The 22,209-nt window shown below is 50.7% G+C and overlaps 2 protein-coding genes across 6 annotated transcripts; one reads left to right on the forward strand and one right to left on the reverse strand.

Annotated features, from left to right (window-relative positions):
* The first annotated feature begins 3,010 nt into the window (after window positions 1-3,010).
* Ndrg2 (NDRG family member 2) lies at window positions 3,011-12,295 on the forward strand. Of its 5 annotated transcripts, none has more exons than XM_059273694.1 (16): window positions 3,011-3,100; window positions 5,694-5,774; window positions 6,089-6,130; window positions 6,436-6,541; window positions 6,770-6,890; window positions 7,061-7,123; window positions 8,231-8,291; window positions 8,529-8,615; window positions 8,796-8,852; window positions 9,017-9,120; window positions 9,736-9,780; window positions 10,058-10,109; window positions 10,543-10,590; window positions 10,816-10,851; window positions 11,001-11,052; window positions 11,272-12,295. In XM_059273694.1, the coding sequence occupies exons 2-16, from the start codon at window positions 5,700-5,702 to the stop codon at window positions 11,436-11,438; spliced, it is 1,116 nt and encodes a 371-aa protein (XP_059129677.1). In that variant the 5' UTR covers window positions 3,011-3,100; window positions 5,694-5,699; the 3' UTR covers window positions 11,439-12,295. The 5 variants fall into 5 exon arrangements, with proteins under 5 accessions (XP_059129677.1, XP_059129678.1, XP_059129675.1 ...); XM_059273692.1 differs by lacking the exon at window positions 3,011-3,100 and adding an exon at window positions 3,627-3,705; XM_059273695.1 differs by lacking the exon at window positions 6,089-6,130.
* Window positions 12,296-19,357: 7,062 nt separating this feature from the next.
* On the reverse strand, window positions 19,358-21,090 carry Slc39a2 (solute carrier family 39 member 2). The gene is made up of 4 exons (XM_059273061.1): window positions 20,976-21,090; window positions 20,675-20,805; window positions 20,398-20,448; window positions 19,358-19,990 (listed from the first exon to the last, which is right to left on the reverse strand). The coding sequence occupies exons 1-4, from the start codon at window positions 21,088-21,090 to the stop codon at window positions 19,358-19,360; spliced, it is 930 nt and encodes a 309-aa protein (XP_059129044.1).
* Between the last annotated feature and the right edge of the window lie 1,119 nt (window positions 21,091-22,209).

The raw sequence follows: 22,209 nt of genomic DNA on the forward strand, positions 1-22,209 counted from the left end.
GTGGCCTTGAACTTACAGAGATCCAGACGGATCTCTGCCTCCCGAGCGATAGGATTAAGGGTGTGTGCCACCACTGCCTGACCTCTATGTCTAACCTAGTGGCTGGCTCTGTCCTCCAACCCCCAAGCAAGTTTATTAGGGTCTACACTATATCACCACACTGTCTCACAGAACAACTTTGCTATGACTCAAGATAGTCAGGACTGAAGAGATGTGTCAGTGGTTAAGAACACATAATGCTCTTGCAGAGGACCTGGGTTAAATTCCCAGTACCCATATCCGGCAGCTCACAACTGCCAGTGATTCCAGCTCCAGAGAGACCTGATATCTCTTTCATGGGCATTGCACTCACATGTATACACTCTCTCAGACACCTAAATAAAAATAAAACATCTTCTCCAAAAGGCATAATCTATGGTTCTTACTGCCAAATCTTTTTGTCTAGCATTCAAGGATGCAATTTGGCCCTAGTCTATCTTGACCAAGTGTCATCCACCTCTCACTAACATTGCTCTTAGCTGGGGCCCCAATGGCATAACAGTTAAGCACTCAAGAGGCTACCTGGTGGAAAGTGAATAGTCCCTGGAGGGAACTGAATCTGGTGTGTTATCAGCTGGTGGCCATGGGCAAGTCATGAATATTTCTGGGCTTCAGTTCCCACATCTGTATAGTTAAGGAGAACAATACAGCGTTGGGATCACACATACTACCACTCATGCTCTTCAGGGTAGCTCTTGCATTTCTGCCTATACTTTCTCTTCTGCTCTCTGCCTGGAGCAAATGGCCCTTTTCTCCCACTCAAGTATCCTATTTCTCATCTGGGTGGTTCACCCTAGCAACAAAAACCCTTTCTTCTGAATTATAGAAACATATGGCTCTAGCCCCGTGGGCTCTAGCCTCCTGGGGTTGGGGATTTCAGAAGTACTGCTAGAGGCCCTGAAATCTTTTGGTACACACAAGATTAAGTGTGAACACTAAATAATGTGCCTTGCAAAGGCACATATGATTGTCAGAGTACTGCAAAAAATTACTTTTTAAGTATTTCTTAATTTCTAATTTGTTCTTTCTACATCAGGGGTTACTAAAATCATCCTGGGGAAATGAAAATCTCTTCTCTCCTAGTGGAGAGCAGTGGGGACCTGCTGTAAGACTGGTTCTCTGTACACTGATCTTATAGACTATTTTCCCTAGCCTTTTCCTTCTTTTTTTAAAACGATTTATTTATTTTTATTTTATATGCATTGATGTTTCGCCTGAATGTCTGTGTGAGGATGTCAGATCTCCTGGAATTAGAACTACAGGTAGTTGTGAGTTGCCATGTGGGTGCTGGGAATTGAACCTGGGTCCTCTAGAAGAGCAGTCAGTGCTCTTAACCACTGAGCCACCTCTCCAGCCGTTTCTATATTTATATGCTCCCTTAATCACTGGATCACAAAACTGACCAAAGCATACCAGTTTTTAAAATTTCATCTATCCAGTGGTTCCCATACTGCATGTGGTTGAAACTGTCACTCAGATGAAAGCATAGTTCCAAACTGCGTTTGGCCCAGATAATGTCCGTGTCGGGACACTTGCACTCGGGTCCGTCTTGAACCTACCCTGGTGGTAAAGAACAATGAGGCAGAACAGAATCAGCCTTCTTTGGGTCATCAGGAACTGCCTGGAGACCCCTAGGTCTAGGGAGTGACAGATCTCAGTGGAAATTTCCCACCTTCTGCCCTCCCCAAACCCCTGTGTCTGCCCCTTATCAGGTTCCCCCTGAGTCATCCTGACCCAGAGACGAATTTAGATGCTGGAACCTTCCAGTCTATCCCTCCCCCTCTCCAAGTACGTCTAAATTAGACACGTGAAAGAAACCTGCAGGCTGAAGTGCTCGGTCCAGCTTCTCCTGATCTCTACCTGCCACCAGGGCTGTCCAGTCATTTCTTATTTTACGCATCTGGAGCTCTGATCTCTGTTCCAGCTTTCTCTTGTCCAGGAGAGCACTAAACCTGCACGCTGGGGCTAGGCAGAAAGCTAGTGCCGGGTTTCTGTGCCAGTTTCTAGGGCAATACTTATGAAGGGAGCGGGAGAAAAGAACAGATGAAAACTTGAGGCTCCATTTGGGGGATATAGGAAGCTCTTTAGGTCTAGGGTGTTTTTTTTGAAAGCTGGATTTGAGCCTACCCAGGTCTCCTCCTCCTCCTCCCTCTTGGCCTCTCCTTCTTTCCAACAGACCTGCCAAGTAGGGATGAAAGGGGCATTGATGTTCCTTGGGGAGGGGGGTTGTGGGTGGTGAGGGTAGTTCCCAGGCAGGGGGGGAGGGCAATTTTGGGGTCTTAGGGGGAGCAGTCTGTGCTGGTGTTGCAGTTGGCAGCTCCTGTTCCATTGGACATTGTTTTCAACTGGCCTGGCGCCCAGCCCCCGAAATGGCAAGTCTGGAACTAGGCTGAAGGGGGATGGGGTAGGGTTGATCCTGGGAGCAGGGGTGCGAGAACGAGGCCATGTGGGGAAATTCAATCTGGTTGCCCAACACAACTTTCAGTCTCCATAGCCGTCAACTATTCCACTCCAACAAGCCTTCCTTTAAAGAGCACAAGGGAGGATTGTCTCAGATGTGAATCCTGTGCAAGTCTAGGAGAGGATGGTAAACACACCTAGGCTCGAGAGTCGGCCCAGGAGACAGTAGCTCAGGAGAGAGACATCTGCAACGGGGAACTACCACTCAGTCTTTCTGAGCAGATCTCGCCCTCCTTTTCGGGGTTGGACTGAGAGGGGTTAGCGCCTGGGCCACAGGGTCTCTTGGGTCCCAGCCCAGGACATAGAGTCCTCCCCAAACCCTTACTCCACCCCTGCAGGGTTAGCTCCGCCTCCGCGCCTGTTTACACAGGAGTCAGAGCCCTTGGGGGGTCCCCGGCCCCTCCCCTACGCCCCTCCCTTTCCCCCTCCCGCGTTGGGGCCTTGACCCGGGAGTCGCCGTTGGCCATCATCTTCCCCCTCCTTCGTTCACCCTCTATTTATAGCGGCCCCCAGCATTTCCACACCCCCCCGCCCGCCCCTGCTTGTTGTCCAACTTCTCACAGAGCGGCCGGAGAGCAGGCGGCGGGACTCGGCTGAGGAGGTACCAGCACCCCATGCGCTCGGAATTCCTGCGCCCTCGACGCCCTGTCCCCAGACTCGCTGGCACCACTGCCCCTACCTGCCCGGAGACCGGGTCTGAGCGATGGCCCTCGCCCACCTCCCCCTTCCTGGACCTAGCTCTCTGCTTCCGGGCGGGCGGAGCTGAAATCGTGGGACGTGGGCACCTTGGGTTGGCCTCCCGGCTCGATCCGTCGCCGCCACTCAATCTGGGGGGCTAGGAAGAGAGCCAAAAGTGAGCCTGGCAGAGCCAGGTCACAGTAGGGGGCGCCGCTGAGGTGGGCGTGGGGGTCAATCGGAGGCTTATGGGGTCCCCACGCACGACCCACTTCACGGGGCTCGAGGTTGTGGGGAGCCGCCGGAGGAGAGCCTACGAGCATCCCCGCCGTGTGTTTCCCTAGCCTCCCCGTCTCGCCCCTCCCCGAGCGGCCTGGGCGAGGTACCCTCGCGTGTGTATGGGGGTCGGGGTGGATCTACAGGGAGATGGCCCAGGGGCGGGCCCGGGGCGGGTCCGTGGGGAACCAGAGCTTAGGGCGGACCTAAGTCAAAGGCAAGTGAAGGTGGCAGCGACCGCGGCGGCTGCAGCAGGTAGGGGGAGGGGCAAGCGCGCCGCTGGGCTGGGAAGGCGCCGGCCCCGAGGGTGGGCATTGTGGTCCTGGTCCCCGGGCTGCGGGCTGCGGCTCCGGGGAAGGGGCTGGCCGAGAGAGGCGCTCCGCTGCTGCGCACAAAGGCGGAGGCGCTGCTGCAAAGTGCAGGACGTGTTTGGGACGCGCTTGAGATGGTGTCCCGGGTCCTGGGCGCTACGTGTCGGCCGTGCGAGGGTGTTGGTCCGGAGGCGGACCGGCCGCCAGGGACTCATGGGGACAGGTTTCGGGTTCTGGGAGCGGCCAGTCACAAGTCCTACCCATCCTTTCCCGGCTGGCATGTGCAGTCGGGGAAGCCCGGAGGTTACGGGACCGCCCTGTTCCCCCTCGGCTTTCTCCACTAGACCTCCAATTAGACTGGGTGGAGGAGAGAGAGAGATGAAGGCATGAAGCTTGTTTGTTTTTAAATGGTGGAGGAAAACGTCATTCTGTACTACCTACTTATCAGCTGAGAGCTGTCAAAAACCGAGTAGTAACCGACCGGACAAGGTCACATGGTCGTGGCAGTAGGGTAGGACCCAGAGGTTCTGACACAGTCATGCTGTCGCCATGTCACCGGCGGGGACCTGCTCGTGTTGGTCCGCATGCCCCTCCAGCTTGTATTGATTGAAGCTTAGAGAGGACGTGTTCTCTGGACTCAGTCGAGATTAGGGTTAGTGACCCTGGGAGTCTGGGTCTTGGCTGTGTGGGGATGTCCCTGAAAGACCCAATCTATCTCCCATGTCATTCACCTTGTTCCTATGTTTCTTTTTTTTTTTTTCGGACCCCAGAGTCAGGACTAAGAACCCTGACCTCTAGGCTCACCGCACCCAACCAATAGGAGCTCAGTAAATTGACCCCACCCACCCCCCAAGCTGCCGGCTTCTTTCTTTGCAAGTCTGTACAGGTGCTCTGCTGCCCTGCAGACCTTTCAGTGTTGATGTACGCCACTTATCTTGTGCTTTGGAAGGGAGACTTTTGAGTCGCTAGAGGAAGGGAGACGTTGGTTGGATTGGACGTCTGTGTCCCTCTGTTGAGTACTTCCCGTTGGACATTGCCTTGGTCATTTTTAGCCTCTTGAGATGCTGACATTGGAGCTATAGTTGAAGGTCATAGTCAACTGTGAACTCTCACTGCCCTATCCCTTGGTGCATTTACAGTGTACCCAGTCATTGAGCTACGACAGGGAGTGTGGGGTGTCCCCTAAATATAGCTTAAGAAACTGGAGCCTCTTTGCTTCCCCACCCTAGTGTTTCCCTCCAGGATGGGAGAGGGTGTTGTGGGATACTCAAGAGGGAGGATCGTCCCGGGGTGTGAGTGTTAGAGGTGGAGGGGCAGCCGTGGGGCCTGGCTGTCTGAAGAGATGTGCTGTCCTGATTCTGTCATCTTTTGCAGCCCTCCTAGTTACCCTGGAAGTGGGGGAGGGGAGCCAGAAAAGCCCTCTGTGTCTCGGAGTCTTCAGCTCTGGGTTCCCTCTGCACCCGGCACTGACCTGGTCCGAGAGTATAGAGAGGAAGAGTGAGCTTGAGCAGCCTCCCAGTCTTTTTTTTTTTTTTTTTTTTTTTTTTTGGTTTTTCGAGACAGGGTTTCTCTGTGTAGCTTTGCGCCTTTCCTGGAACTCACTTGGTAGACCAGGCTGGCCTCGAACTCACAGAGATCCGCCTGGCTCTGCCTCCCGAGTGCTGGGATTAAAGGCGTGCGCCACCACCGCCCGGCAGCCTCCCAGTCTTATTATTGTCTTTTTTTCTTTTTCTTTTCTTTTCTTTTTTATTTATTTTTTATTTTTTGAGACAGGGTTTCTTTCTCCAGCCCTGGCTGTCCTGAAACCCATTCTATAGATCAGGCTAGCCTTGAACTCACAGAGCTCTGCCTGCCTCTCCCTCCTAACGTGGTAGAATTAAAGGCGTGCACCACCACTGTCTGGCTGGTTTATGGTTTTCTTGATCCTGCCAGGCCACCATGGCAGAGCTGCAGGAGGTGCAGATCACCGAGGAGAAGCCACTGTTGCCAGGACAAACGCCTGAAACTGCCAAGGTTAATGGTGACTTTTTGACTTCTCTGCCTCTGTCCCATACTCTGGAAAAATCCCCCGTAAGCCTCGGGCTTCCCCAGGCCCACGGCTCTCAGGCTAACGCACATCCCTCCTTTATCCATCTCCTGCCGTCGTCTCTTGTCCTAGACATTGTAAACGGGAGCCCAGACCTGGCTTGTCACTAACCTCCATCCTCTCCTGTCTCGTTCCTGTCCATCTTCTGTGTCTGGTTTCTGTTGGTCTCTCTTTGCCCACCTCGTTGTGTCTCTCTCCACTTGTGATTCTCCGTGGTGTGTGTCTGTGTGTGTCTCTCCAGGAGGCTGAGTTAGCTGCCCGAATCCTCCTGGACCGGGGACAGGTAACTGTGGGGCCAGGGCCAGGGCGGGAGGGTGAGCTCTTCTCTCCCCCAGTATTGAGAGGCCCCCAGTCTGGCTCTTTACACTCCCCCGCCCCCACTCCCCACCTTTCTCCTCCCTTTTCTCTCCTTTGAGTTCCTTAATCTGCAGTCTTCCATTATTTTCTGCCCTCCAACCCAGTTCCACTGTGGTCTCCTAAGAATCTATCGATTCTGTGTTTAACCGATTCTTCACTTCTTTCTGCCTCTCCCCCTTTTTGGAAATTTTCAGTATATTTTCTCCCTGATGGTGATCTTTTCTCTTACAGACTCACTCTGTGGAGACACCTTATGGCTCTGTCACCTTTACCGTGTATGGCACCCCTAAACCCAAACGCCCAGCGATATTCACCTACCATGATGTAGGACTCAACTGTAAGACCCTCGTTTCTTCTCCTTCTTTCTGGGAAGAGGCAGGGGAGGGGGAAACCCAGTGTGTCTGGGGGCAGTCGTCAGTATGGCCAGCCAGGGAGCCCAGTGGCACACCAGAGAGAATTTCTCCTCCGCTTTAGCGGGAGAGGATGGGCTCTGGCATGAGGATGCTTTTTTTTTTTTTTTTTACTTCTGATTTTGTTGTTGCGGGGGGATGTGGATTCTCTTTAGATAAATCTTGCTTCCAGCCACTGTTTCAGTTCGGGGATATGCAAGAGATCATCCAGAACTTTGTGCGGGTTCATGTGGATGCCCCTGGAATGGAAGAGGGGGCTCCTGTGTTCCCTTTGGGGTAAGAATTAGTTCCTTACGCCTTTTCATAAGCAGGGGGGGGGGGTGAAAGGGAGTGCACAGTGCACTCTGGAGGAGGTAGAGAAGTCGCTGGCAGAGGATATGGAGCTTACTCCAAGGAAGAGGTATATGAGGGCAGCTTGGTAACCTCAACATTTCTCTCTTTTCTAGGTACCAGTACCCGTCTCTGGACCAGCTTGCAGACATGATTCCTTGCATCCTTCAGTACTTAAAGTGAGAGGCCCCGGGAGTCCTTCAAGCCAGTTTTCTTTTCAGCATAAGGAAGCCCCTAGAATGTGGTCACCATGGTTCCTGGGCTAACTTTGGTCTCAGTATATCCTTCCTCTTCCGTGCTTTTCACCTTGGCTGTTAGGAGGAAGGGCAGTGGGCTTGGAATGTTGACTGGGACTATCAGAGCAGTCTCTCTACTAAGTGAGAGAAAGACGATGAAGGGTGGGGGGCAGCTTCTCTCTCTGATCTGGAAGTTAGGCAAGAAGAGGTCCAGGTGTCTCACCCCCGAGGAACGAGATAGACCTGTCTTGGTTCCCCATTCCTGTCTTCCTTAGTCACATTTGTACACCGGGAGCCAGGTGTGTAAGACAGAGGGAGACGGAAGATCAGACTCACAAGGGCCCTCTGGCCTGCAGAGGACGATACTGATTTCTGGGTGTTCTCTTTCTCTCTCAGATTTATTTATTTTTAGTTTTATGTGTATGAGTGTTTGCCTACCTACATGTATGCAATGCCACATGTATGCATGGTGCCCACAGGGGCCAGAAGAGAGTACTAGAGCCCCTGGAACAACTTAAGATATAGATTCTTGTGAGCTATCACGTAGGAGCTGGAAGTCGAGTCTGGGTCCTCTGCAGGAGTAGCAAGTGTTCTTGACTGCTAAGTCATCTTGCCAGCCTGATTCCTGGGATCTTTTCCTGGCACTCTGGTTCACTTCCTTGCCTGTCTCCTCCATTCTAACATCACACCTGTTTCATTTTCTGCTTTAAAATCCATAGCTCCCGTTCCTCTGTGGAATCAGGACTGAGAACAAGTTTGAACTCGTTTCCTAGAGTTGAGAATGAATAAGCTGTGTGTGTGTGTAGGAAGAGATGTGTTTCTTTTCAAGACACTAGTTCTCCAAGAGGAAGCTGAGCCTAGACTTCAGGGATCTACACTAAGTACCAGGCATTCGTGGGGCCTTTCTTTTTTACTTCCCCAAAGGGAAAGGCTTTTGCTGTCCTCTTCTGTGGCTGTGACCTCAGGAAGGATGGTGAGGAGTTTGAAGAGATTGGGCTGTGACAGATTTTGGCTACCAGAGCCTGTGACGCCTACGTTTCCCTTTTACAGTTTCTCTACAATAATTGGAGTTGGTGTCGGAGCTGGAGCCTACATTCTGTCACGATATGCTGTAAGAAGCAAAAATTGCCAGACTGGGGAGTGGAGGTACCCCCCATGTTGGAGAGACTATTGTAGGCATGGTCCACATTCCTGGAATTCCAGCATTTTGGAAGGAAATAGGGAACAGGGTAGAGAGTATATGTCATTTAGGAGTCGGGGTGGGGGGTGGGGGGTGGGGGTAGGTGGGGCTCAGTGAGGCAGAGACAAAGGAGTGGCTGCTTCTGATCTCCTTCCTGTTATCCCTTAGCTGACCCACCCGGACACAGTTGAAGGTCTTGTTCTCATCAACATTGATCCCAATGCCAAGGGCTGGATGGATTGGGCAGCCCACAAGGTCTGGAGGGGCCTTCGTTCTGACATCTAGGGTGGGGACTGTCCTGGGATGCCACTGCCACTGTAACCGAACAGACTCGGACTTGGAGGGAGGGCATAGTGGGGTACAGAAGTGAAGCTGTGTTGCTTTGCCTGGGTCTCTTTCCCCACAAGATGCTGAACTCATTCTCCTGCCCTGCAGTTAACAGGCCTTACCTCTTCCATTCCGGAGATGATTCTTGGACATCTTTTCAGCCAGGTAAGTGGTTGTGGAAGGCGGAAGAAGTAGAGGTGGGTGACCAGCAGGGACCTGCATGCTTTAGGGGTGGCTTCCTTAGCTGGGATAGGCTCTGGGGTGTGAAGATAGTTTCGGCCATTGCTGGCTTCCTTTTCCAACCCTACTTCATCTCTTCTGCGCTTCAGGAAGAACTTTCTGGAAATTCTGAATTGATACAAAAGTACAGAAATATCATCGCACATGCACCTAACCTGGAGAACATTGAGCTGTATTGGAACAGTTACAACAAGTGAGTGGGCTGTGTGCACACGGAGAGATGGAAGTAGAGAGAGGGTCGTGTGCAGCGTGCAGGGTGGGGGGGGTCGTGTGCAGCTTCAGGACAGGAGTAAGGGGATCTCACATTGTTTTAAAATATTATTTTATGTGCATTGGTGTGCGGGTGTCAGATTCCCTGGAACTAAGTTACAGATAGATGTGAGCTGCTATGTGGGTGCTGGAAATCGAATCTGGGTCCTCTGGAAAGGCAGCTAGTGCTCTTAACCACTGAGCCATCTCTCCAGCCCCGGATCTCTCATTCTTGTGCCCTTCCTCACCCTGAGCTGCCTCTGACCAAAGATCTAGGGCACAAGTGATTATTGGTGGTGTGCTTTTGGCAGGTGCCTGCCAGCTTCTGTGGTCTCCTCTCCCCCATTTTAGCTAAGGGGGAATCAAACCCAGTGCCTTGTGGATAGATGTTACGCAGGTACTCTACCACCGAGCTGCAACCCCAGACCCTGGTATTCACTTTTCATCACCAATAGTTGACTGTAAAAACAGGGAGGAGATAGCTTCCTACGGAGGAGGTAGCTTATTTAGATAGACAGCACGGCCCGCCAAAAACAACGTCTCTTTGGACCCTCTCCAGCCGCCGAGACCTGAACTTCGAGCGAGGTGGTGAGATGACCCTCAAGTAAGACGTTGGTGGATACAGCTTTGCCCTGTCCCTGGACTGTCCCTGGGTAGCAGCACCCCTTAACCTTTGTAGAGAACTTAGCTGTCTCTGACTCCCTTCTGTGTAGTGAGTTGCCTCCCTTTGGGCCTTCCCCTTTGGACCCTCTTGCCGAGTCGGCTGGAGAAAGGTGGCTGGTTCCTCCTCGGAGCCAGACATCTCTCCAGCTGCTCCTCTGGGAAGTGGTGGGGGAGGAGGGGCAGGGCTCACTGCCTCCTCCCCGACCCCGTGCCTCTAGGTGCCCTGTGATGCTGGTGGTAGGAGACCAAGCCCCTCATGAAGATGCCGTGGTCAGTAGTGACTTTCGGGGCAGTGAGGGAACGTTGGGGTCAGGAGCGGATCTTGCCAAGGGGCAAACTCTGGGACAGGAGGAGCAGCTTTAGGCGTTTTTATTTCTATTAAGAAGTAATCGGGGCTGGAGAGATGGCTCAGAGGTTAAGAGCACTGACTGCTCTTCCAGAGGTCATGAGTTCAATTCCCAGCAACCACATGGTGGCTCACAACCATCTGTAACGAGATCTGGCGCCCTCTTCTGACCTGCAGTCATACATGCTGTAAACCTAATAAATAAATAAAATCTTTAAAAAAAAAAAAAAAAAAAAAAAAAAAAGAAGTAATCGGGTAGGAGGGGGCTGACAGAGAAAGGGAGAAGAACAGGGTCCCTTGGAGGGTAAGGGCTGTGGGGAGGGCGAGCTCATTCATCCAGCCTCCTACTTATTCCAGGTGGAATGTAACTCAAAACTGGACCCCACACAAACCTCGTTCCTCAAGGTTAGTAGTCCTGCTCTAAGCCTTGCTTGCTTCCTGGCCCCCTATCCAGGGCCGTACACACTCTAAATTCTGGCCTCTAAGCCTTGGGAGTTCATGATGGGTCACCGAAGAAAAGAACCAAGGAACTAAATAAGGCCGCTGGTGGGAAAGAGCCCCTTTCCCTCTGCGTGGGTCATCTGATATGTCCGTGTGTCCTTCTTTTCTGGGTGCCTCTTTCCTGAGCAGATGGCTGATTCTGGAGGTCAGCCGCAGCTGACTCAGGTGAGTACCCTGCCAACCGTGGGATGGGGAAATGGGATGAATTATTCGTGTCCCTGATCTGTGCCCTTTGCCACTTCTGTGGCCTTGAGCTTTCATGGTGTCTAACGATATCTCTCTGACTCCCCTCTCTCCCTGTCATGTGCCCACAGCCAGGCAAGCTGACTGAGGCTTTCAAGTACTTCCTGCAAGGCATGGGCTACAGTGAGTATTGGGACAGAGGCTACTACGAAGAAGGGAAAGGATGGTCATGAGGGTAGACCCATTTTAGGTTGACTCTTGGACTCACAGTTTCTTACAAGTCAAGCTCACTGACTCTCTAGCCCCAGTTACCACTTTTATCTTCGCCTAGGCACCCACTTGAAGTTACCAGCTCCCTTCCCCATGCATCTCTGATGGCTGGCTTATCATCTGTTTCCACAGTGGCCTCATCCTGCATGACTCGCCTCTCTCGGTCTCGGACAGCATCTCTGACCAGTGCAGCGTCCATTGATGGCAGTCGGTCCCGCTCCCGCACCCTGTCGCAGAGCAGCGAGTCTGGGACTCTCCCTTCTGGACCCCCGGGGCACACTATGGAAGTCTCCTGTTGAATGACCCTCATGGCCCTGGTGTGGGAACCCAGCCCTCACCTCCTGCAGCACTAACCTGAGAGGTGTATCGGGGCATTGGGCCAGAGTAAGCAAGGAAAATGGGCAAATAGATCATGCAGGGAGATGACCTTGATCTTTAATTGCTACCCTAATCTTGACCTTTAACCTGTGATTTCCTTTATCTCTTAGGAGAGATGTCCTAATATCTCTTAGAGATCCAGGCCCCCTAAATTATCCCCTCTCCCATTTTGGTGTTGAGAAGTCTTGTGTCTTCTCTCCCTGACGTAGGTGTCTGGAAGTGAGGAATAATAAGTGGTTATAGCTGCCATGGGGCCTCCATCACTCCCTCTCCTCATCCCATATTGGCAAGGGTAGGAGAGTTGGGGTGTGTGTGTGTGCGCGTGCGCGTGTGTGGAAGGGTGGGAGATGGGGAGCTCCATTCCCCAAAGCTGACAGTGGCTTTGCCTTGACTCTTCAGGCCTCTGAAGGCAATGGGCCCACATGAATGTCTATGGGGGGGATGGGGGAGCCTGCTGGTGGGTCAGTGGTCCTTAAAATGTGACAGAAATGTCCAGCATGTAAAAGGAAAGCTAGAATGGGAATTGGTGGACAGTGAGTAAGAACAGTGGTAGAAGGATTGGAGCTGGGGCAGTAGAGTGGGGCCTGGGCCATTTGACTGCACTAACTTTGGTAGCTGTCAGAGTGGGACTAGGGGAGAGAGCTGAGGTCAGACTGCTTGGGGCTAGGCATAAGGGTGGGAAGGGCTGCCTCAAGCTCTGACCATACTGTTATGTGTAGAGCGTGACCTCCTGTCTCCCACAACTTCTGCTGTGACAATAAACTATAGAGGAAACTGAGCACCGTTATTAATCCTGGTCTGAATGTGCCTGCAGCCTGCCCCTTTCCTGTCCTCTCCTTGCTCCTCTCAAAGTGCTGTAACCTGGGAGATGGCTTGTGGAGTATAAACACTTCACCCAATGTGATCATGGGATCCAAGAAAACGATACTGGTCTTTCTATTAATATTTTTATGTTTGGGAAAGGGGACTATTGAAGACGTCCTTATTATTTGTGGGTCATTGAGAAAGACTAGGACTTCAGAGATGTCATCAATATCATGCTCTTTAAGAAAGCTGACTGAGGGGACTGGGAAGATGGCTCAATGGTTAAGAGCACTGGCTACTCCTCCAGAGGACCTGGGTTCAATTCCCAGCGCCCACATGGCAGCTCACAACTCTAGTTTCATAATTCTAGTTTCAGGGGCTCCAACACCCTCTTCTAGCCTCCAAGGGCACTAGGCATTTGGAAGACTCAAGAAAGTCACAGTAAAAGAGAACTTCCTTTGAGGATTTTATTCACTGGTGGAATCCAGGGGATCTGGTGGCTAAACTATGCATAGTTCTCCAAGAGCCTGTTAAACAAATATGAGTAACAACCAGTGGAGATTCAGATGTCTTGTAGCTGTTGTAGGTTGATTCTTGCACTCTTGAGGTGAAAGGAGGAGGGACTGGGGAGATGGCTCAGAAGGTAAAGTCCTTGGGCAACCATGAAGACCTGTGTTCAGGTCCCTGGTACACAGGGAAAAAGCTGGGTTTGATTGTGTACCTGTAATCCCAGTGCTGGGAGGCAGAGACAGGAGGACACTTGGCTGCTCACTCCCTGGCCTGTCTGGCCAATCAGTGGGCACGGGTTTCAGTTGGGACCTAGTGTTGGGAGAATTTTCTTCCTGAGAGTTTGGAACTAGGCACTGTCTAGCCCCTCCTTATGAGGTCCCAGTGACAAACCAGAGTTCCCCCTGGGAAACCAACTAAGCTTAAGAGACTGTGGGTGACCTACGGCAGGCAGGCACACTGGAAGGTCTGCACCCAGCATCGGCCATGGCTCCCCATTGCTCTTCAGATGGGGCTCCCTCTTAGTCTTCCAGGCCCTACACTGTAGCTCCTCTCTGAGACTCCAAGACTCTGATTCCTCATGGAATCAGTGCAGAAATGGTTGGGAGGAGTGGCTGGATTCTCAGGCGGGGGTCCAGTGACCCTGCTTCCTTCCTATGTGTCAACACGCCTAGCTCTGAGGATCTTTTGCAAACAGGCGTGGCGATGGCGGCTCTTTGATTTAGAGGGTTGTGCTGGACAACACCCAGTTTCCAAAAATTAGGTGTAGAGTGATGGATGAACACACTCAAAGTCCACCTCTGGCCTTCACGTGTGGGTGCACATACATATACTTAAACACTTAGGAACACACACCACACACACCACACACACCACACACACACACACACACACACACACACACACACACGAGTAAAAATAAGAAAGCACTTTATAGAAGTGTCAGAAGGAACAATGTGGATAGAAAATTATGGGGTTATTAAAGTTTGCTTTAGGGAAACCTCACTTGTACCATTTTCCCAGTGACATTGACTGGCAGACTGAGCCACTTGGCATCAAGTGCTCACTTTTAGACATGGTGGTGAGACAGGCCTATGTCCTTGATGCTGATGTTTTTTCCTGTTCTTTCTTGGGTTGGAGATTGAACCCAGGACCTTGTACGTGCTAGGCAAGTGCTCTACTACTGAACTATGGCCCAACCCTTAATCCTATTTAGATGTTATCGGCCAGTGTCAGAAGAGGGTTAGAGTTAGCTGCTGGATGGAGGTTGGGTCAGACAACCAAGATTGCCGAAATGCCACACTGAAGAAAAACAGAGCATGGCTATAATCACTGGGCTCATTTAGCAAAACATGAGGAAAAGGCGAAGAACTAAGGCCTCAACCAGCCTGTACTGCTCTTGTGTATTATTGAAGGGAAGACAGATCTTTGCTTGGTATCTGCCTACAAAGGTCATAGTGTCAGCAGAGTAATTTTCACAACTGGGAACAAATTTCATTTAAGTGTACCTGTATTCTCATACAAGTATAGATGTTTCGGCTCCTCCAGAAATCTAAGGTAGGAGAAAAATGTTCTGCAGGAACTGGGGGGAGGGCATTTACTGTCCTAGATTGACCCTATTTTATGTCCTGACATGTTCTAGTTCACCCATGGAGACACAGTGCCCCCCTGTGGTCAGCAAGGTCCTCCATAACTTTACCTGGCCCCTCCCTTTCCATGTATTACAGCCCCATTGTTCTCCATAGGCTGTCCTGAAATCCAGGCCTGCTAAGAACTCAGAGGCTCAGGGGGGCACGGTACAATTTGACAGAAGCAGAGTTACAAAGTACCAGCTTACTCTCTCCTCTTTAGATTTGGGATTCCTGTTTGAATCTTGTTTTATTCCCAAGGAATGTAAATGTCCTCCAGACTTTAGGGGCAGGTAAGGTGAGAGACTACTCAGTGAGAATGAGAAATCAGAAGAACAGAGTGAAAAGCAGACTTACAGTTTTATATAGAAAACCTGGCGAGGTGGCGGTGGTGGTGCACGCCTTTAATGCCAGCACTCAGGAGGCAGAGACAGGTAGATCTGAGTTCGAGGCCAGCCTGGTCTACAGAGTGAGTTCCCAAACAGCCAGGGCTACACAGAGAAACCCTGTCTTGAAAAACCAACTAAACCAACAACAAAAACCCACCAAAACTAACACACACACACACACACACACACACACACACACACACACACATCTCATAAAGACATTTTTCAAGAAACAGTTGTGAGCGTCATAATGACATTTTGGTCAGCCCAATATATCTATCATTGTATATGTGATGATGGTTCCGTAAGATCCTCTTACAGACTCCAGAGCTTTCTTGGTTTGTATAGTGCATTCTCTAAAGTTTCACAATGACAAACAAGAAAAAAATCATCTAATGTATGTTTCTCAGAACATATCCCCATCTTTAAGCAATTATGATTATACCAACAAAACAGCGACATTACAGTAGGCAGGGTGGAAGAAAAAACATAGCCAGGGGAAATATTGGAGTAGGAGACAGCACTTTTTAAAAAGAGATTTAGGAATAACTGGAAAAGACAGGTTTGGTGAGGAAATCTGGTGCCCAGAACAATGTAGCTTATTTTTAACCAGATCTCTCTGCTGGTAGACTCTAATGATGAGTCCCTAGGAAATGTAGGGCACACTCTGTTTGACATACGACAAAGGAGAGTCACTAAGAACACAAAACAAAAAGTATTCTACAGCCAGGACTTTGTAAGCGTCCCCACAGACTGCCCCTGAGGCATAATCCATTTTGCCTTTCCTTTGCTAGCAGCAATGGGCTACCCTCAGGTCAGCGAGCGAACTAGACGGTGTCCACACACATCCCATCCCACTAAGTCCTGGCAGCTGTTCATTGTATCTAAGAACAAGAGACTATCCTCTGTTGTAAGGGAGACAAGATACTCCACAACTTCTTCAGGGAAGGACCAGGAGGCACGAGCTATCCCAGCACAGGAGTCTGGGCTTTAGCTCACCCCTCTCTCTTTGGGGTACTGGGGATCAAACCCAAGCCCTCATACACAGCAAATAAGCAGCGTTTCAAACATGTGGATCCCTGGCTGATGACCTGCCCGGCTCCAGTAAACTCTCTCAACTCTGGTTTCGTTTGCATTCTTCACAAATTGCCTTCTTGTGACCACAACATCCAAACCAAACGAAACCTATCCTCCAGCCTCGCAGCAAAGGAGAGGCAGGAAAGCTCCCAGAAAGGTCACTTCAGAAGACAGCACAATTGGTAGCAGAAATAGAAAGCTGGCTCTCTGCAGGAGGTGGGTTGGAAGCCTAATGCTTGAGTTTTCTCCCTAGTTATATACAAAATATACGAGGGAGTGACTGTGAGAGATGGACAGAGTGACAGTGTGAACTGAAGTTCCTGGGAAGAAGTTCGCACATTGAACATTCTATGAGGCTGATGAGAAGATAGGAACTTAAATGACTGTGGAGAGGTTGGAATGTTGCAGGTCTGGTGCTTAATTACAGTGTACCTTCGGCTCTCTTTAGCCCCCTAGATAGCTATTCATTACTCGCTTTGTGTCTGACTTGACAAATTTCTGACTATCAGGTAAAATCTTTTAGGATGAATTAAAAGATCACTAACTTTCATTAACCCTGAAAACTAAGAATGTCATCAAACAGCATCCGAGGCCTTTGAAGTTTTGACTTACGACTTTGTCCTGTTACTATATAAAAAAAATGATGAATGCTGGGTATGGTCTTGTACCCTTTAATCCCAGTACCTGGGAGGCAGAGGCAGGTGGATCTCTTGAAGTTTGAGGCCAGCCTGGTTTATATGGTGAGTTCCAGGCCAGCAAAGCTGCATAGAAAATCTCTGACTCAAAACGAACAAACAAAAACCAAACCAACAAAAAAACAAACACCAACCAGCTGATCCAAACAAAAGCAACTACAAACCACGAAGCTGTCACCATGGTGGAACATGGAATGTGTGGTAACCTCAATCTTTTCTGGGCCACAGCCACTCCTATGTGGCCCCAGAGAAAACTTCCTCTGTTTTACATCATCACAGGAAGGTGTGAAAATTGTCACACACACACACACATTCCTGATTATCCCACTAGCCTGGATCCTCTTTCCTCCTCTTGAGGGCTCATGTTCCTAGTCATCTTCTGTTCCAGCCATCGTAAGGCTGGCTGCACCAGCCGCCCGCAGCGGCCCACCTTCTTTCTACCGTGGTTCTTATGCCAGTTCCTATTCCGTGCGTTTTCGCTTGTGCTTTCTGAAAGCAGTCTGTCCTTCTGTTGGTCCAGACACTCTCCCTGGTGTTCTCCAGATGGAGCCACCCTCTAGCTTTATGTATGCTCTTGACACAATATTCTTCCAACTAAACACATGTCTGGCCCTGGTTGGTAAGAATTTGGGGGAAAAGGAGGAAATAGATACGGGGAGGAAAGAAAATATTGGTGGCTTTGGAAAAGAGGCCAAAGGGGAATCTGGAGTTCGTGGGAGGGATGAGAACAGAGAGCTCACGACTCACCAGCAGCTTGAGGTATCTGACGGCACCAGTGGTCCAGAGACACTGGGAGAGCCACAGCAGGTCAGGGCGCTTCTCCTTCAGGTTCCTTTCACATTTAGACACGTTCCTGTGATGGGGATAAGTCTCTAGCTTCCATACAACCCCAGCTCTTTCAGTTTACCCTGCCAAAGTTCTGGCAAGATCATTTCAATGTAAACATAGCAGGCCGTGATGACGTGCAGGACAGCTCTGTGTTCCTGTGGCTTGACCAGAGCAGTACCAGCCATTTCTAGCCTCAGGATTCTGTTTGGTTTTACTCAATAAGACACTAGCAAATCAGAACAAGGAAATAATTTATTTTAGCACCTTCCGGCTTGGGTCCCTGTAGATCAAAGACACAGCTGGGCCGGTCCTTCCCAGTTTCTACTAAGAGCATGGTGATTACTCAGCTCCAGGGTATTGTACAGTCCTTTGTACATTCCTTGCTTTGTCTGAACCCTGCCCACACACACCTTACTGAATACCCTTCCATTCAGGTTCCTCAATTATGCTGCACACTCTCTGAGCTGATCTGGGATTCGAACATACAGGGTGAACATGGCTGTTTGGGAGGAAAACCACAAGGAAGGAAAGACTCTATATGGAGCTTTTCATGCAGTTATAGGAAAGTGAGTTTTGAGGCCCCACTGGCTAAGTGATCCAACTATTTAGCTTTTCTGAATGCCAGTTTTCCCGGGTTACTAGAGGGATAATGTCGCTGCTGGAGTTGTGCCAGTGAGGTGATCTGTGCACAAACAGTAGCACAGCACCTGTCACGCTGCAGGTGTTCCCTGCCGAGGCCAGTGCACTGGCACACACCAGGTTCTCCTGGGCCCCTCACTCCCTGCATCTGCTGCCGAGAGGGCACCAGGACAGTGCTCCAGGGAGGAGCTCTCCCCTCCCCCTCTCCTGGTTTTGCCCACCCGTTGCTTTCTCACGGATCCCTGGTTGTGGAGACCACATTTAGACGTCTTACCTTTCCAGGAGGGGAATAGGGCAGAAAGGAGACAGAGACAAGACAAGAAGGATTCAGGAGAGTTTGTTCATGTTAAGGCTATTTGGGCTATCACACTGAAAATCACAAGAAGGGGCAAACTGGTGAGGGCCAGTGAGCTTCAGGGCACATCTTTCCTTCCTCGTCTCTTCACCAAGTGTGAGATGCCAGGCGAAGGCAGGGAGCAGTTACCCTGTCCTTCCTCAATTCCAGGCGAGCTGCTTTGGGCACTGTCCTTAGTAGCAGCTGGTCAGGCAGGAGAAGGAAAGTCACTAGGTGCTTACAGCTCAGAGTAATCACCCTAGGTATTTATCTGGCGCCGGTCCCCCTCTGCAAACACTGGCTTTAATCCTTCAGCCTATGGCAGTCAGAGAGAAGCTCAGAGAATAGCAAGAGTGTCCCTGAGGCCACACAAGACTCGGTGTGAAAATAGGAACTTGGTGGGGATGACAGGCAGGCACTGAGAGTGGGTGAGGTAGTTAGTGAAGGAAAAATACCTAGCCCCTGGTTTCTGGTTTTAGACGCCCTTCCACCTCTAAATGCTGTTCTAATTCTCAGCTCCCATGGGTAAGGGAACAAAGGGCTGTTGAAGTTTTAGCAATCCTTCTATGTCTGGGGGGATGGCCTGTAACCACTGAAATGACTATGGGTCCCAATTCTACCTACACTCCCTGTTCCCCTGTCAGAGACGTGAATTACAGCATGGTTGAAGGGAAAGGGTAAAATGGGCATTTTATTACACATAATAGCAACTCCGGAGTGATGGTCTTCATACCAATGTTCCAGTTAAACAGGCACTCGGACAAAACATCCTTTCTAAGTCTTGAGCAAGAACAGGGTCTCACACATATAAAATCTGGGATAGTCCATGCCTAGTAACTGCTTGGTCTCACTGAAAAAGTATCTGAGGAGCAAAGTCATTTAGGGGTGTCCTCAGGAGAAGCCATCCTAGATAGGTCCATCAGAGCAGTGAGGAATCTCTCAGGCCCACAGTGCAATAAGAGCCATGAAGGCAAAACCAGCCGCCACACAGCCATACTTGGCCAGAGGGGCCTCAGGACAGGCCAGCTCCCGGGGCAAAATTTCTAGGAAGGTGACATACAGGAATGTGCCAGCTGCTACTCCCTCTAATACAGCCTGGGCTAATCCCTGGGCTGGTCCTGAGGCCCCTCCAGCTACAGTCATCCCTAGGGCTAGGCCCACAGGAGACATGAGTGCTAAAGACAGTATGCAGAACACGGCCCACCATGTCCCGGTGCCAATCTTCAGCAGCCGGAGGCCTACACTGAACACCACGAGCCCCTTATGAGCCAGAACAGCAACACAGAGCTGTATAGTAGCGGCCATTGATGTCTGCAGTCCCACAGCTAGACCTTCAAACACGGAGTGAAAGGACAGGGAGATCAGGAGGATGAGGGGGCGCAGGGGACCCCGTGAGGGTGAAGGCACAGGCGGGTGCTTGTGGAGTCCAAAGGCGTGGGTCCCTCCCCATTCCTCTTCCTGCACGGTGGATCCTCCAGCATGCCCGTGACAGAACTGCAGTGCCAGCGACTCCAAAAGGAAGACGAAGAAAAAGCCCAGGGAGATGACGAGCTCTCCATAGGGATACTCCACCTAGGAACGGAAAGACGCCCGTGAGCCAGGAAGGGAAGGAGACAGTACCCCGGGTGGACACGGGTCAGGAGAGAGAAGACAACGGGAAATGCGGCGACAGACCAAGAGAGGGAACGAGGCTGAGTAGACATGCAGAGTGAGAGACCCAGAGGGGCTGAGGAGCCAACCGGCCCTTGGGTTAGACACAGCGGAAACTAACGTGAAGTATGTTAGAGGGTCCGGGGCAGGAGGGACAGAGTAGAGCAGGAGCTTCCTCTGAGGGCCCACCCACAAAGGGTTGGGTTGGCGCCTTCTTTCTTTACATGATTTGGGCTGAGAAGAGGTTCCTGGTACTCCTCACAAATCAGAAGGGCACGAACAGTCCCTGGTTCTCTTCACTCTCCAGATAGGCGCTACTAGATACTTACAGAACTGGAAGCGGCATCGTGAGAAGAATTTCCCTTACTTCCTGTACTATTCTAGGGAGACAGAAACAGAAATTAGACTGAGTCTGAGGCAGCGCTAGCTCCTGTCCCGCCCTTTCAGCAATCAAGCTTTCCTTGGAAGCCCAACCTGACCACCGTCCACCCTTCTATCAACAGCTGCTGACCATACGCTCTGTGCGCTACTGCTTCCCGCTTTCCTCCCAGCCTCTGGTGATCATTCTGGCCCCATAGCCCCTCACTTGATTTCTCTGCTACCCACCTGCACCATGAATTTCTCAATTTCTGATTCAATTCCCTCCAGGGCTTCAGCAGTCATATGCATCAACCCTGCTCCCAGAAAGACCCCGGCAGAGACGCAGCCCAGGAGGCTGAGAACTCTGTAGTGACGACCTAAGAAGAAAGCCAAAGCGATTCTTCAGTTAGCAACGAGATAAGTGGGAATGAATGAAGAGCAACAGAGAGCACCCAATGTCTTTGGGGGCTGTGAGGACCCGAGCCAGATGTGAGGGAAGGGCTGGGTTAAGCCTTGGTGTAGGGACGGAGACAGAGTGGGGCTATACCTGTAGCTGCATCCATCTGGAACCATTTGAAGCAGATGGGAGTAAGGCCACAGCCCAGGGTGAGAACCAGAAGGGCAAGCAGGCAGCCAATTTTCACTCCCAGCAGTACCTCCATCTTTGGGGTGTAGGATAAGCAGAGACCTCAGAATGACAAATGCAGTGAGCAGCAGCTGAGGTGACCCAAATGGAGTGTTCCCTTGCGTGAATTCAGGAGACTGTTGCTATCCTTTGTCCTGGACGGTCCGGGCTTCCACAGGCCTGGGCCACATAGCTGACTGGGGCTCAGCTCCTGTCCCCAGCCCTCCCACTAACTGGAGGCCCCTCCCCTGCCTCCCGCCTCCCTGAGCTTCCAAACCAGAAACTCCAGACTCCCTGCCAGGTGTAGCTCCGTGAAATCTTCTCCTCAATGCTGTGACTAATCCAAGAGCTCTGAGGAGTCTTAGTTCATGTCTGGGGTTGATCTAACCTCAAATGGGACAATCTATGGTAGTTACGTCCCAGCTAATTTATGTGTGGGGCAATGTGGTCCTGCCGCAGTCAGGACAGTTAATCTAAGCCTTCCATACACTACCTTATCCCAAGTCTTACAGGCTGCTGTGCTGATACTTGAACTGAACCCTTTCAGAGAGGATTTGGGGCCACTTGAGGGTAGAGGGGGTGGGGTTGAGCAGAGGGCTGCTACTCTTCTGTGGGAACTAGCAAGTGAAGGGATTCCCCTTTCCTCTAATTCCAGAAAAATAGCTCCAGGCCTGGAAATCTCCAGCGAAGAGTGAAGACTCATAGTGTTACAACACAGATATACTGTTCCTTTTTTTTTTTTTTTTTTTTTTTGAGACAGAGTCTCATTGTGTAGACCTGGCTAGCCTGGAACTATGTAGACCAGGCTGGCCTTGATAAACACAGAGATTCCCCTGCGTCTGATTAAAGGCATGAGCTGCTATGCCCCAGCCATCACCACTCTGTCTGTGTTGTTTCTGTAATGAAGCCCCACCAGCGAAATCGTCATTTGTTTGTTCCTGGTATGAAAGTTTAAACACTCTTCTTTCTCTAAAGTTTAAAGAAACCCACAAACTTCAAACACAAAAAGCCCAGGCAGAGCTTTTTGGCCAAGATAAGCTGTGCCATGTCCCTGGTGCAATTCCCATAATTATCAACCGTTAACCTTGTCGTTTTTGTCACACAGGACACTTTACAAGCTTGGTGTGCAGAACCTCAGGTTGCTCAATGGTCCACC

Source organism: Peromyscus eremicus, chromosome 9 (genome assembly GCF_949786415.1).
Source record: "Peromyscus eremicus chromosome 9, PerEre_H2_v1, whole genome shotgun sequence".
NCBI classification, from domain to species: Eukaryota; Metazoa; Chordata; class Mammalia; order Rodentia; family Cricetidae; genus Peromyscus; species Peromyscus eremicus.

Bases quoted from the DNA above. Each gene is read 5' to 3' on its own strand.
- Ndrg2 (XM_059273694.1), top strand. From the start codon at position 5,700: ATGGCAGAGCTGCAGGAGGTGCAGATCACCGAGGAGAAGCCACTGTTG. The intron at 7,124-8,230 runs GTGAGAGGCCCC...TCCCTTTTACAG, and splicing joins TGCATCCTTCAGTACTTAAA to TTTCTCTACAATAATTGGAG. The intron at 10,591-10,815 runs GTTAGTAGTCCT...TTTCCTGAGCAG, and splicing joins CACAAACCTCGTTCCTCAAG to ATGGCTGATTCTGGAGGTCA.
- Slc39a2 (XM_059273061.1), bottom strand. From the start codon at position 21,090: ATGGAGGTACTGCTGGGAGTGAAAATTGGCTGCCTGCTTGCCCTTCTG. The intron at 20,449-20,674 runs GTGGGTAGCAGA...CTGTCTCCCTAG, and splicing joins TTGAGAAATTCATGGTGCAG to AATAGTACAGGAAGTAAGGG. The intron at 19,991-20,397 runs GTAAGTATCTAG...TTCCGTTCCTAG, and splicing joins ACGATGCCGCTTCCAGTTCT to GTGGAGTATCCCTATGGAGA.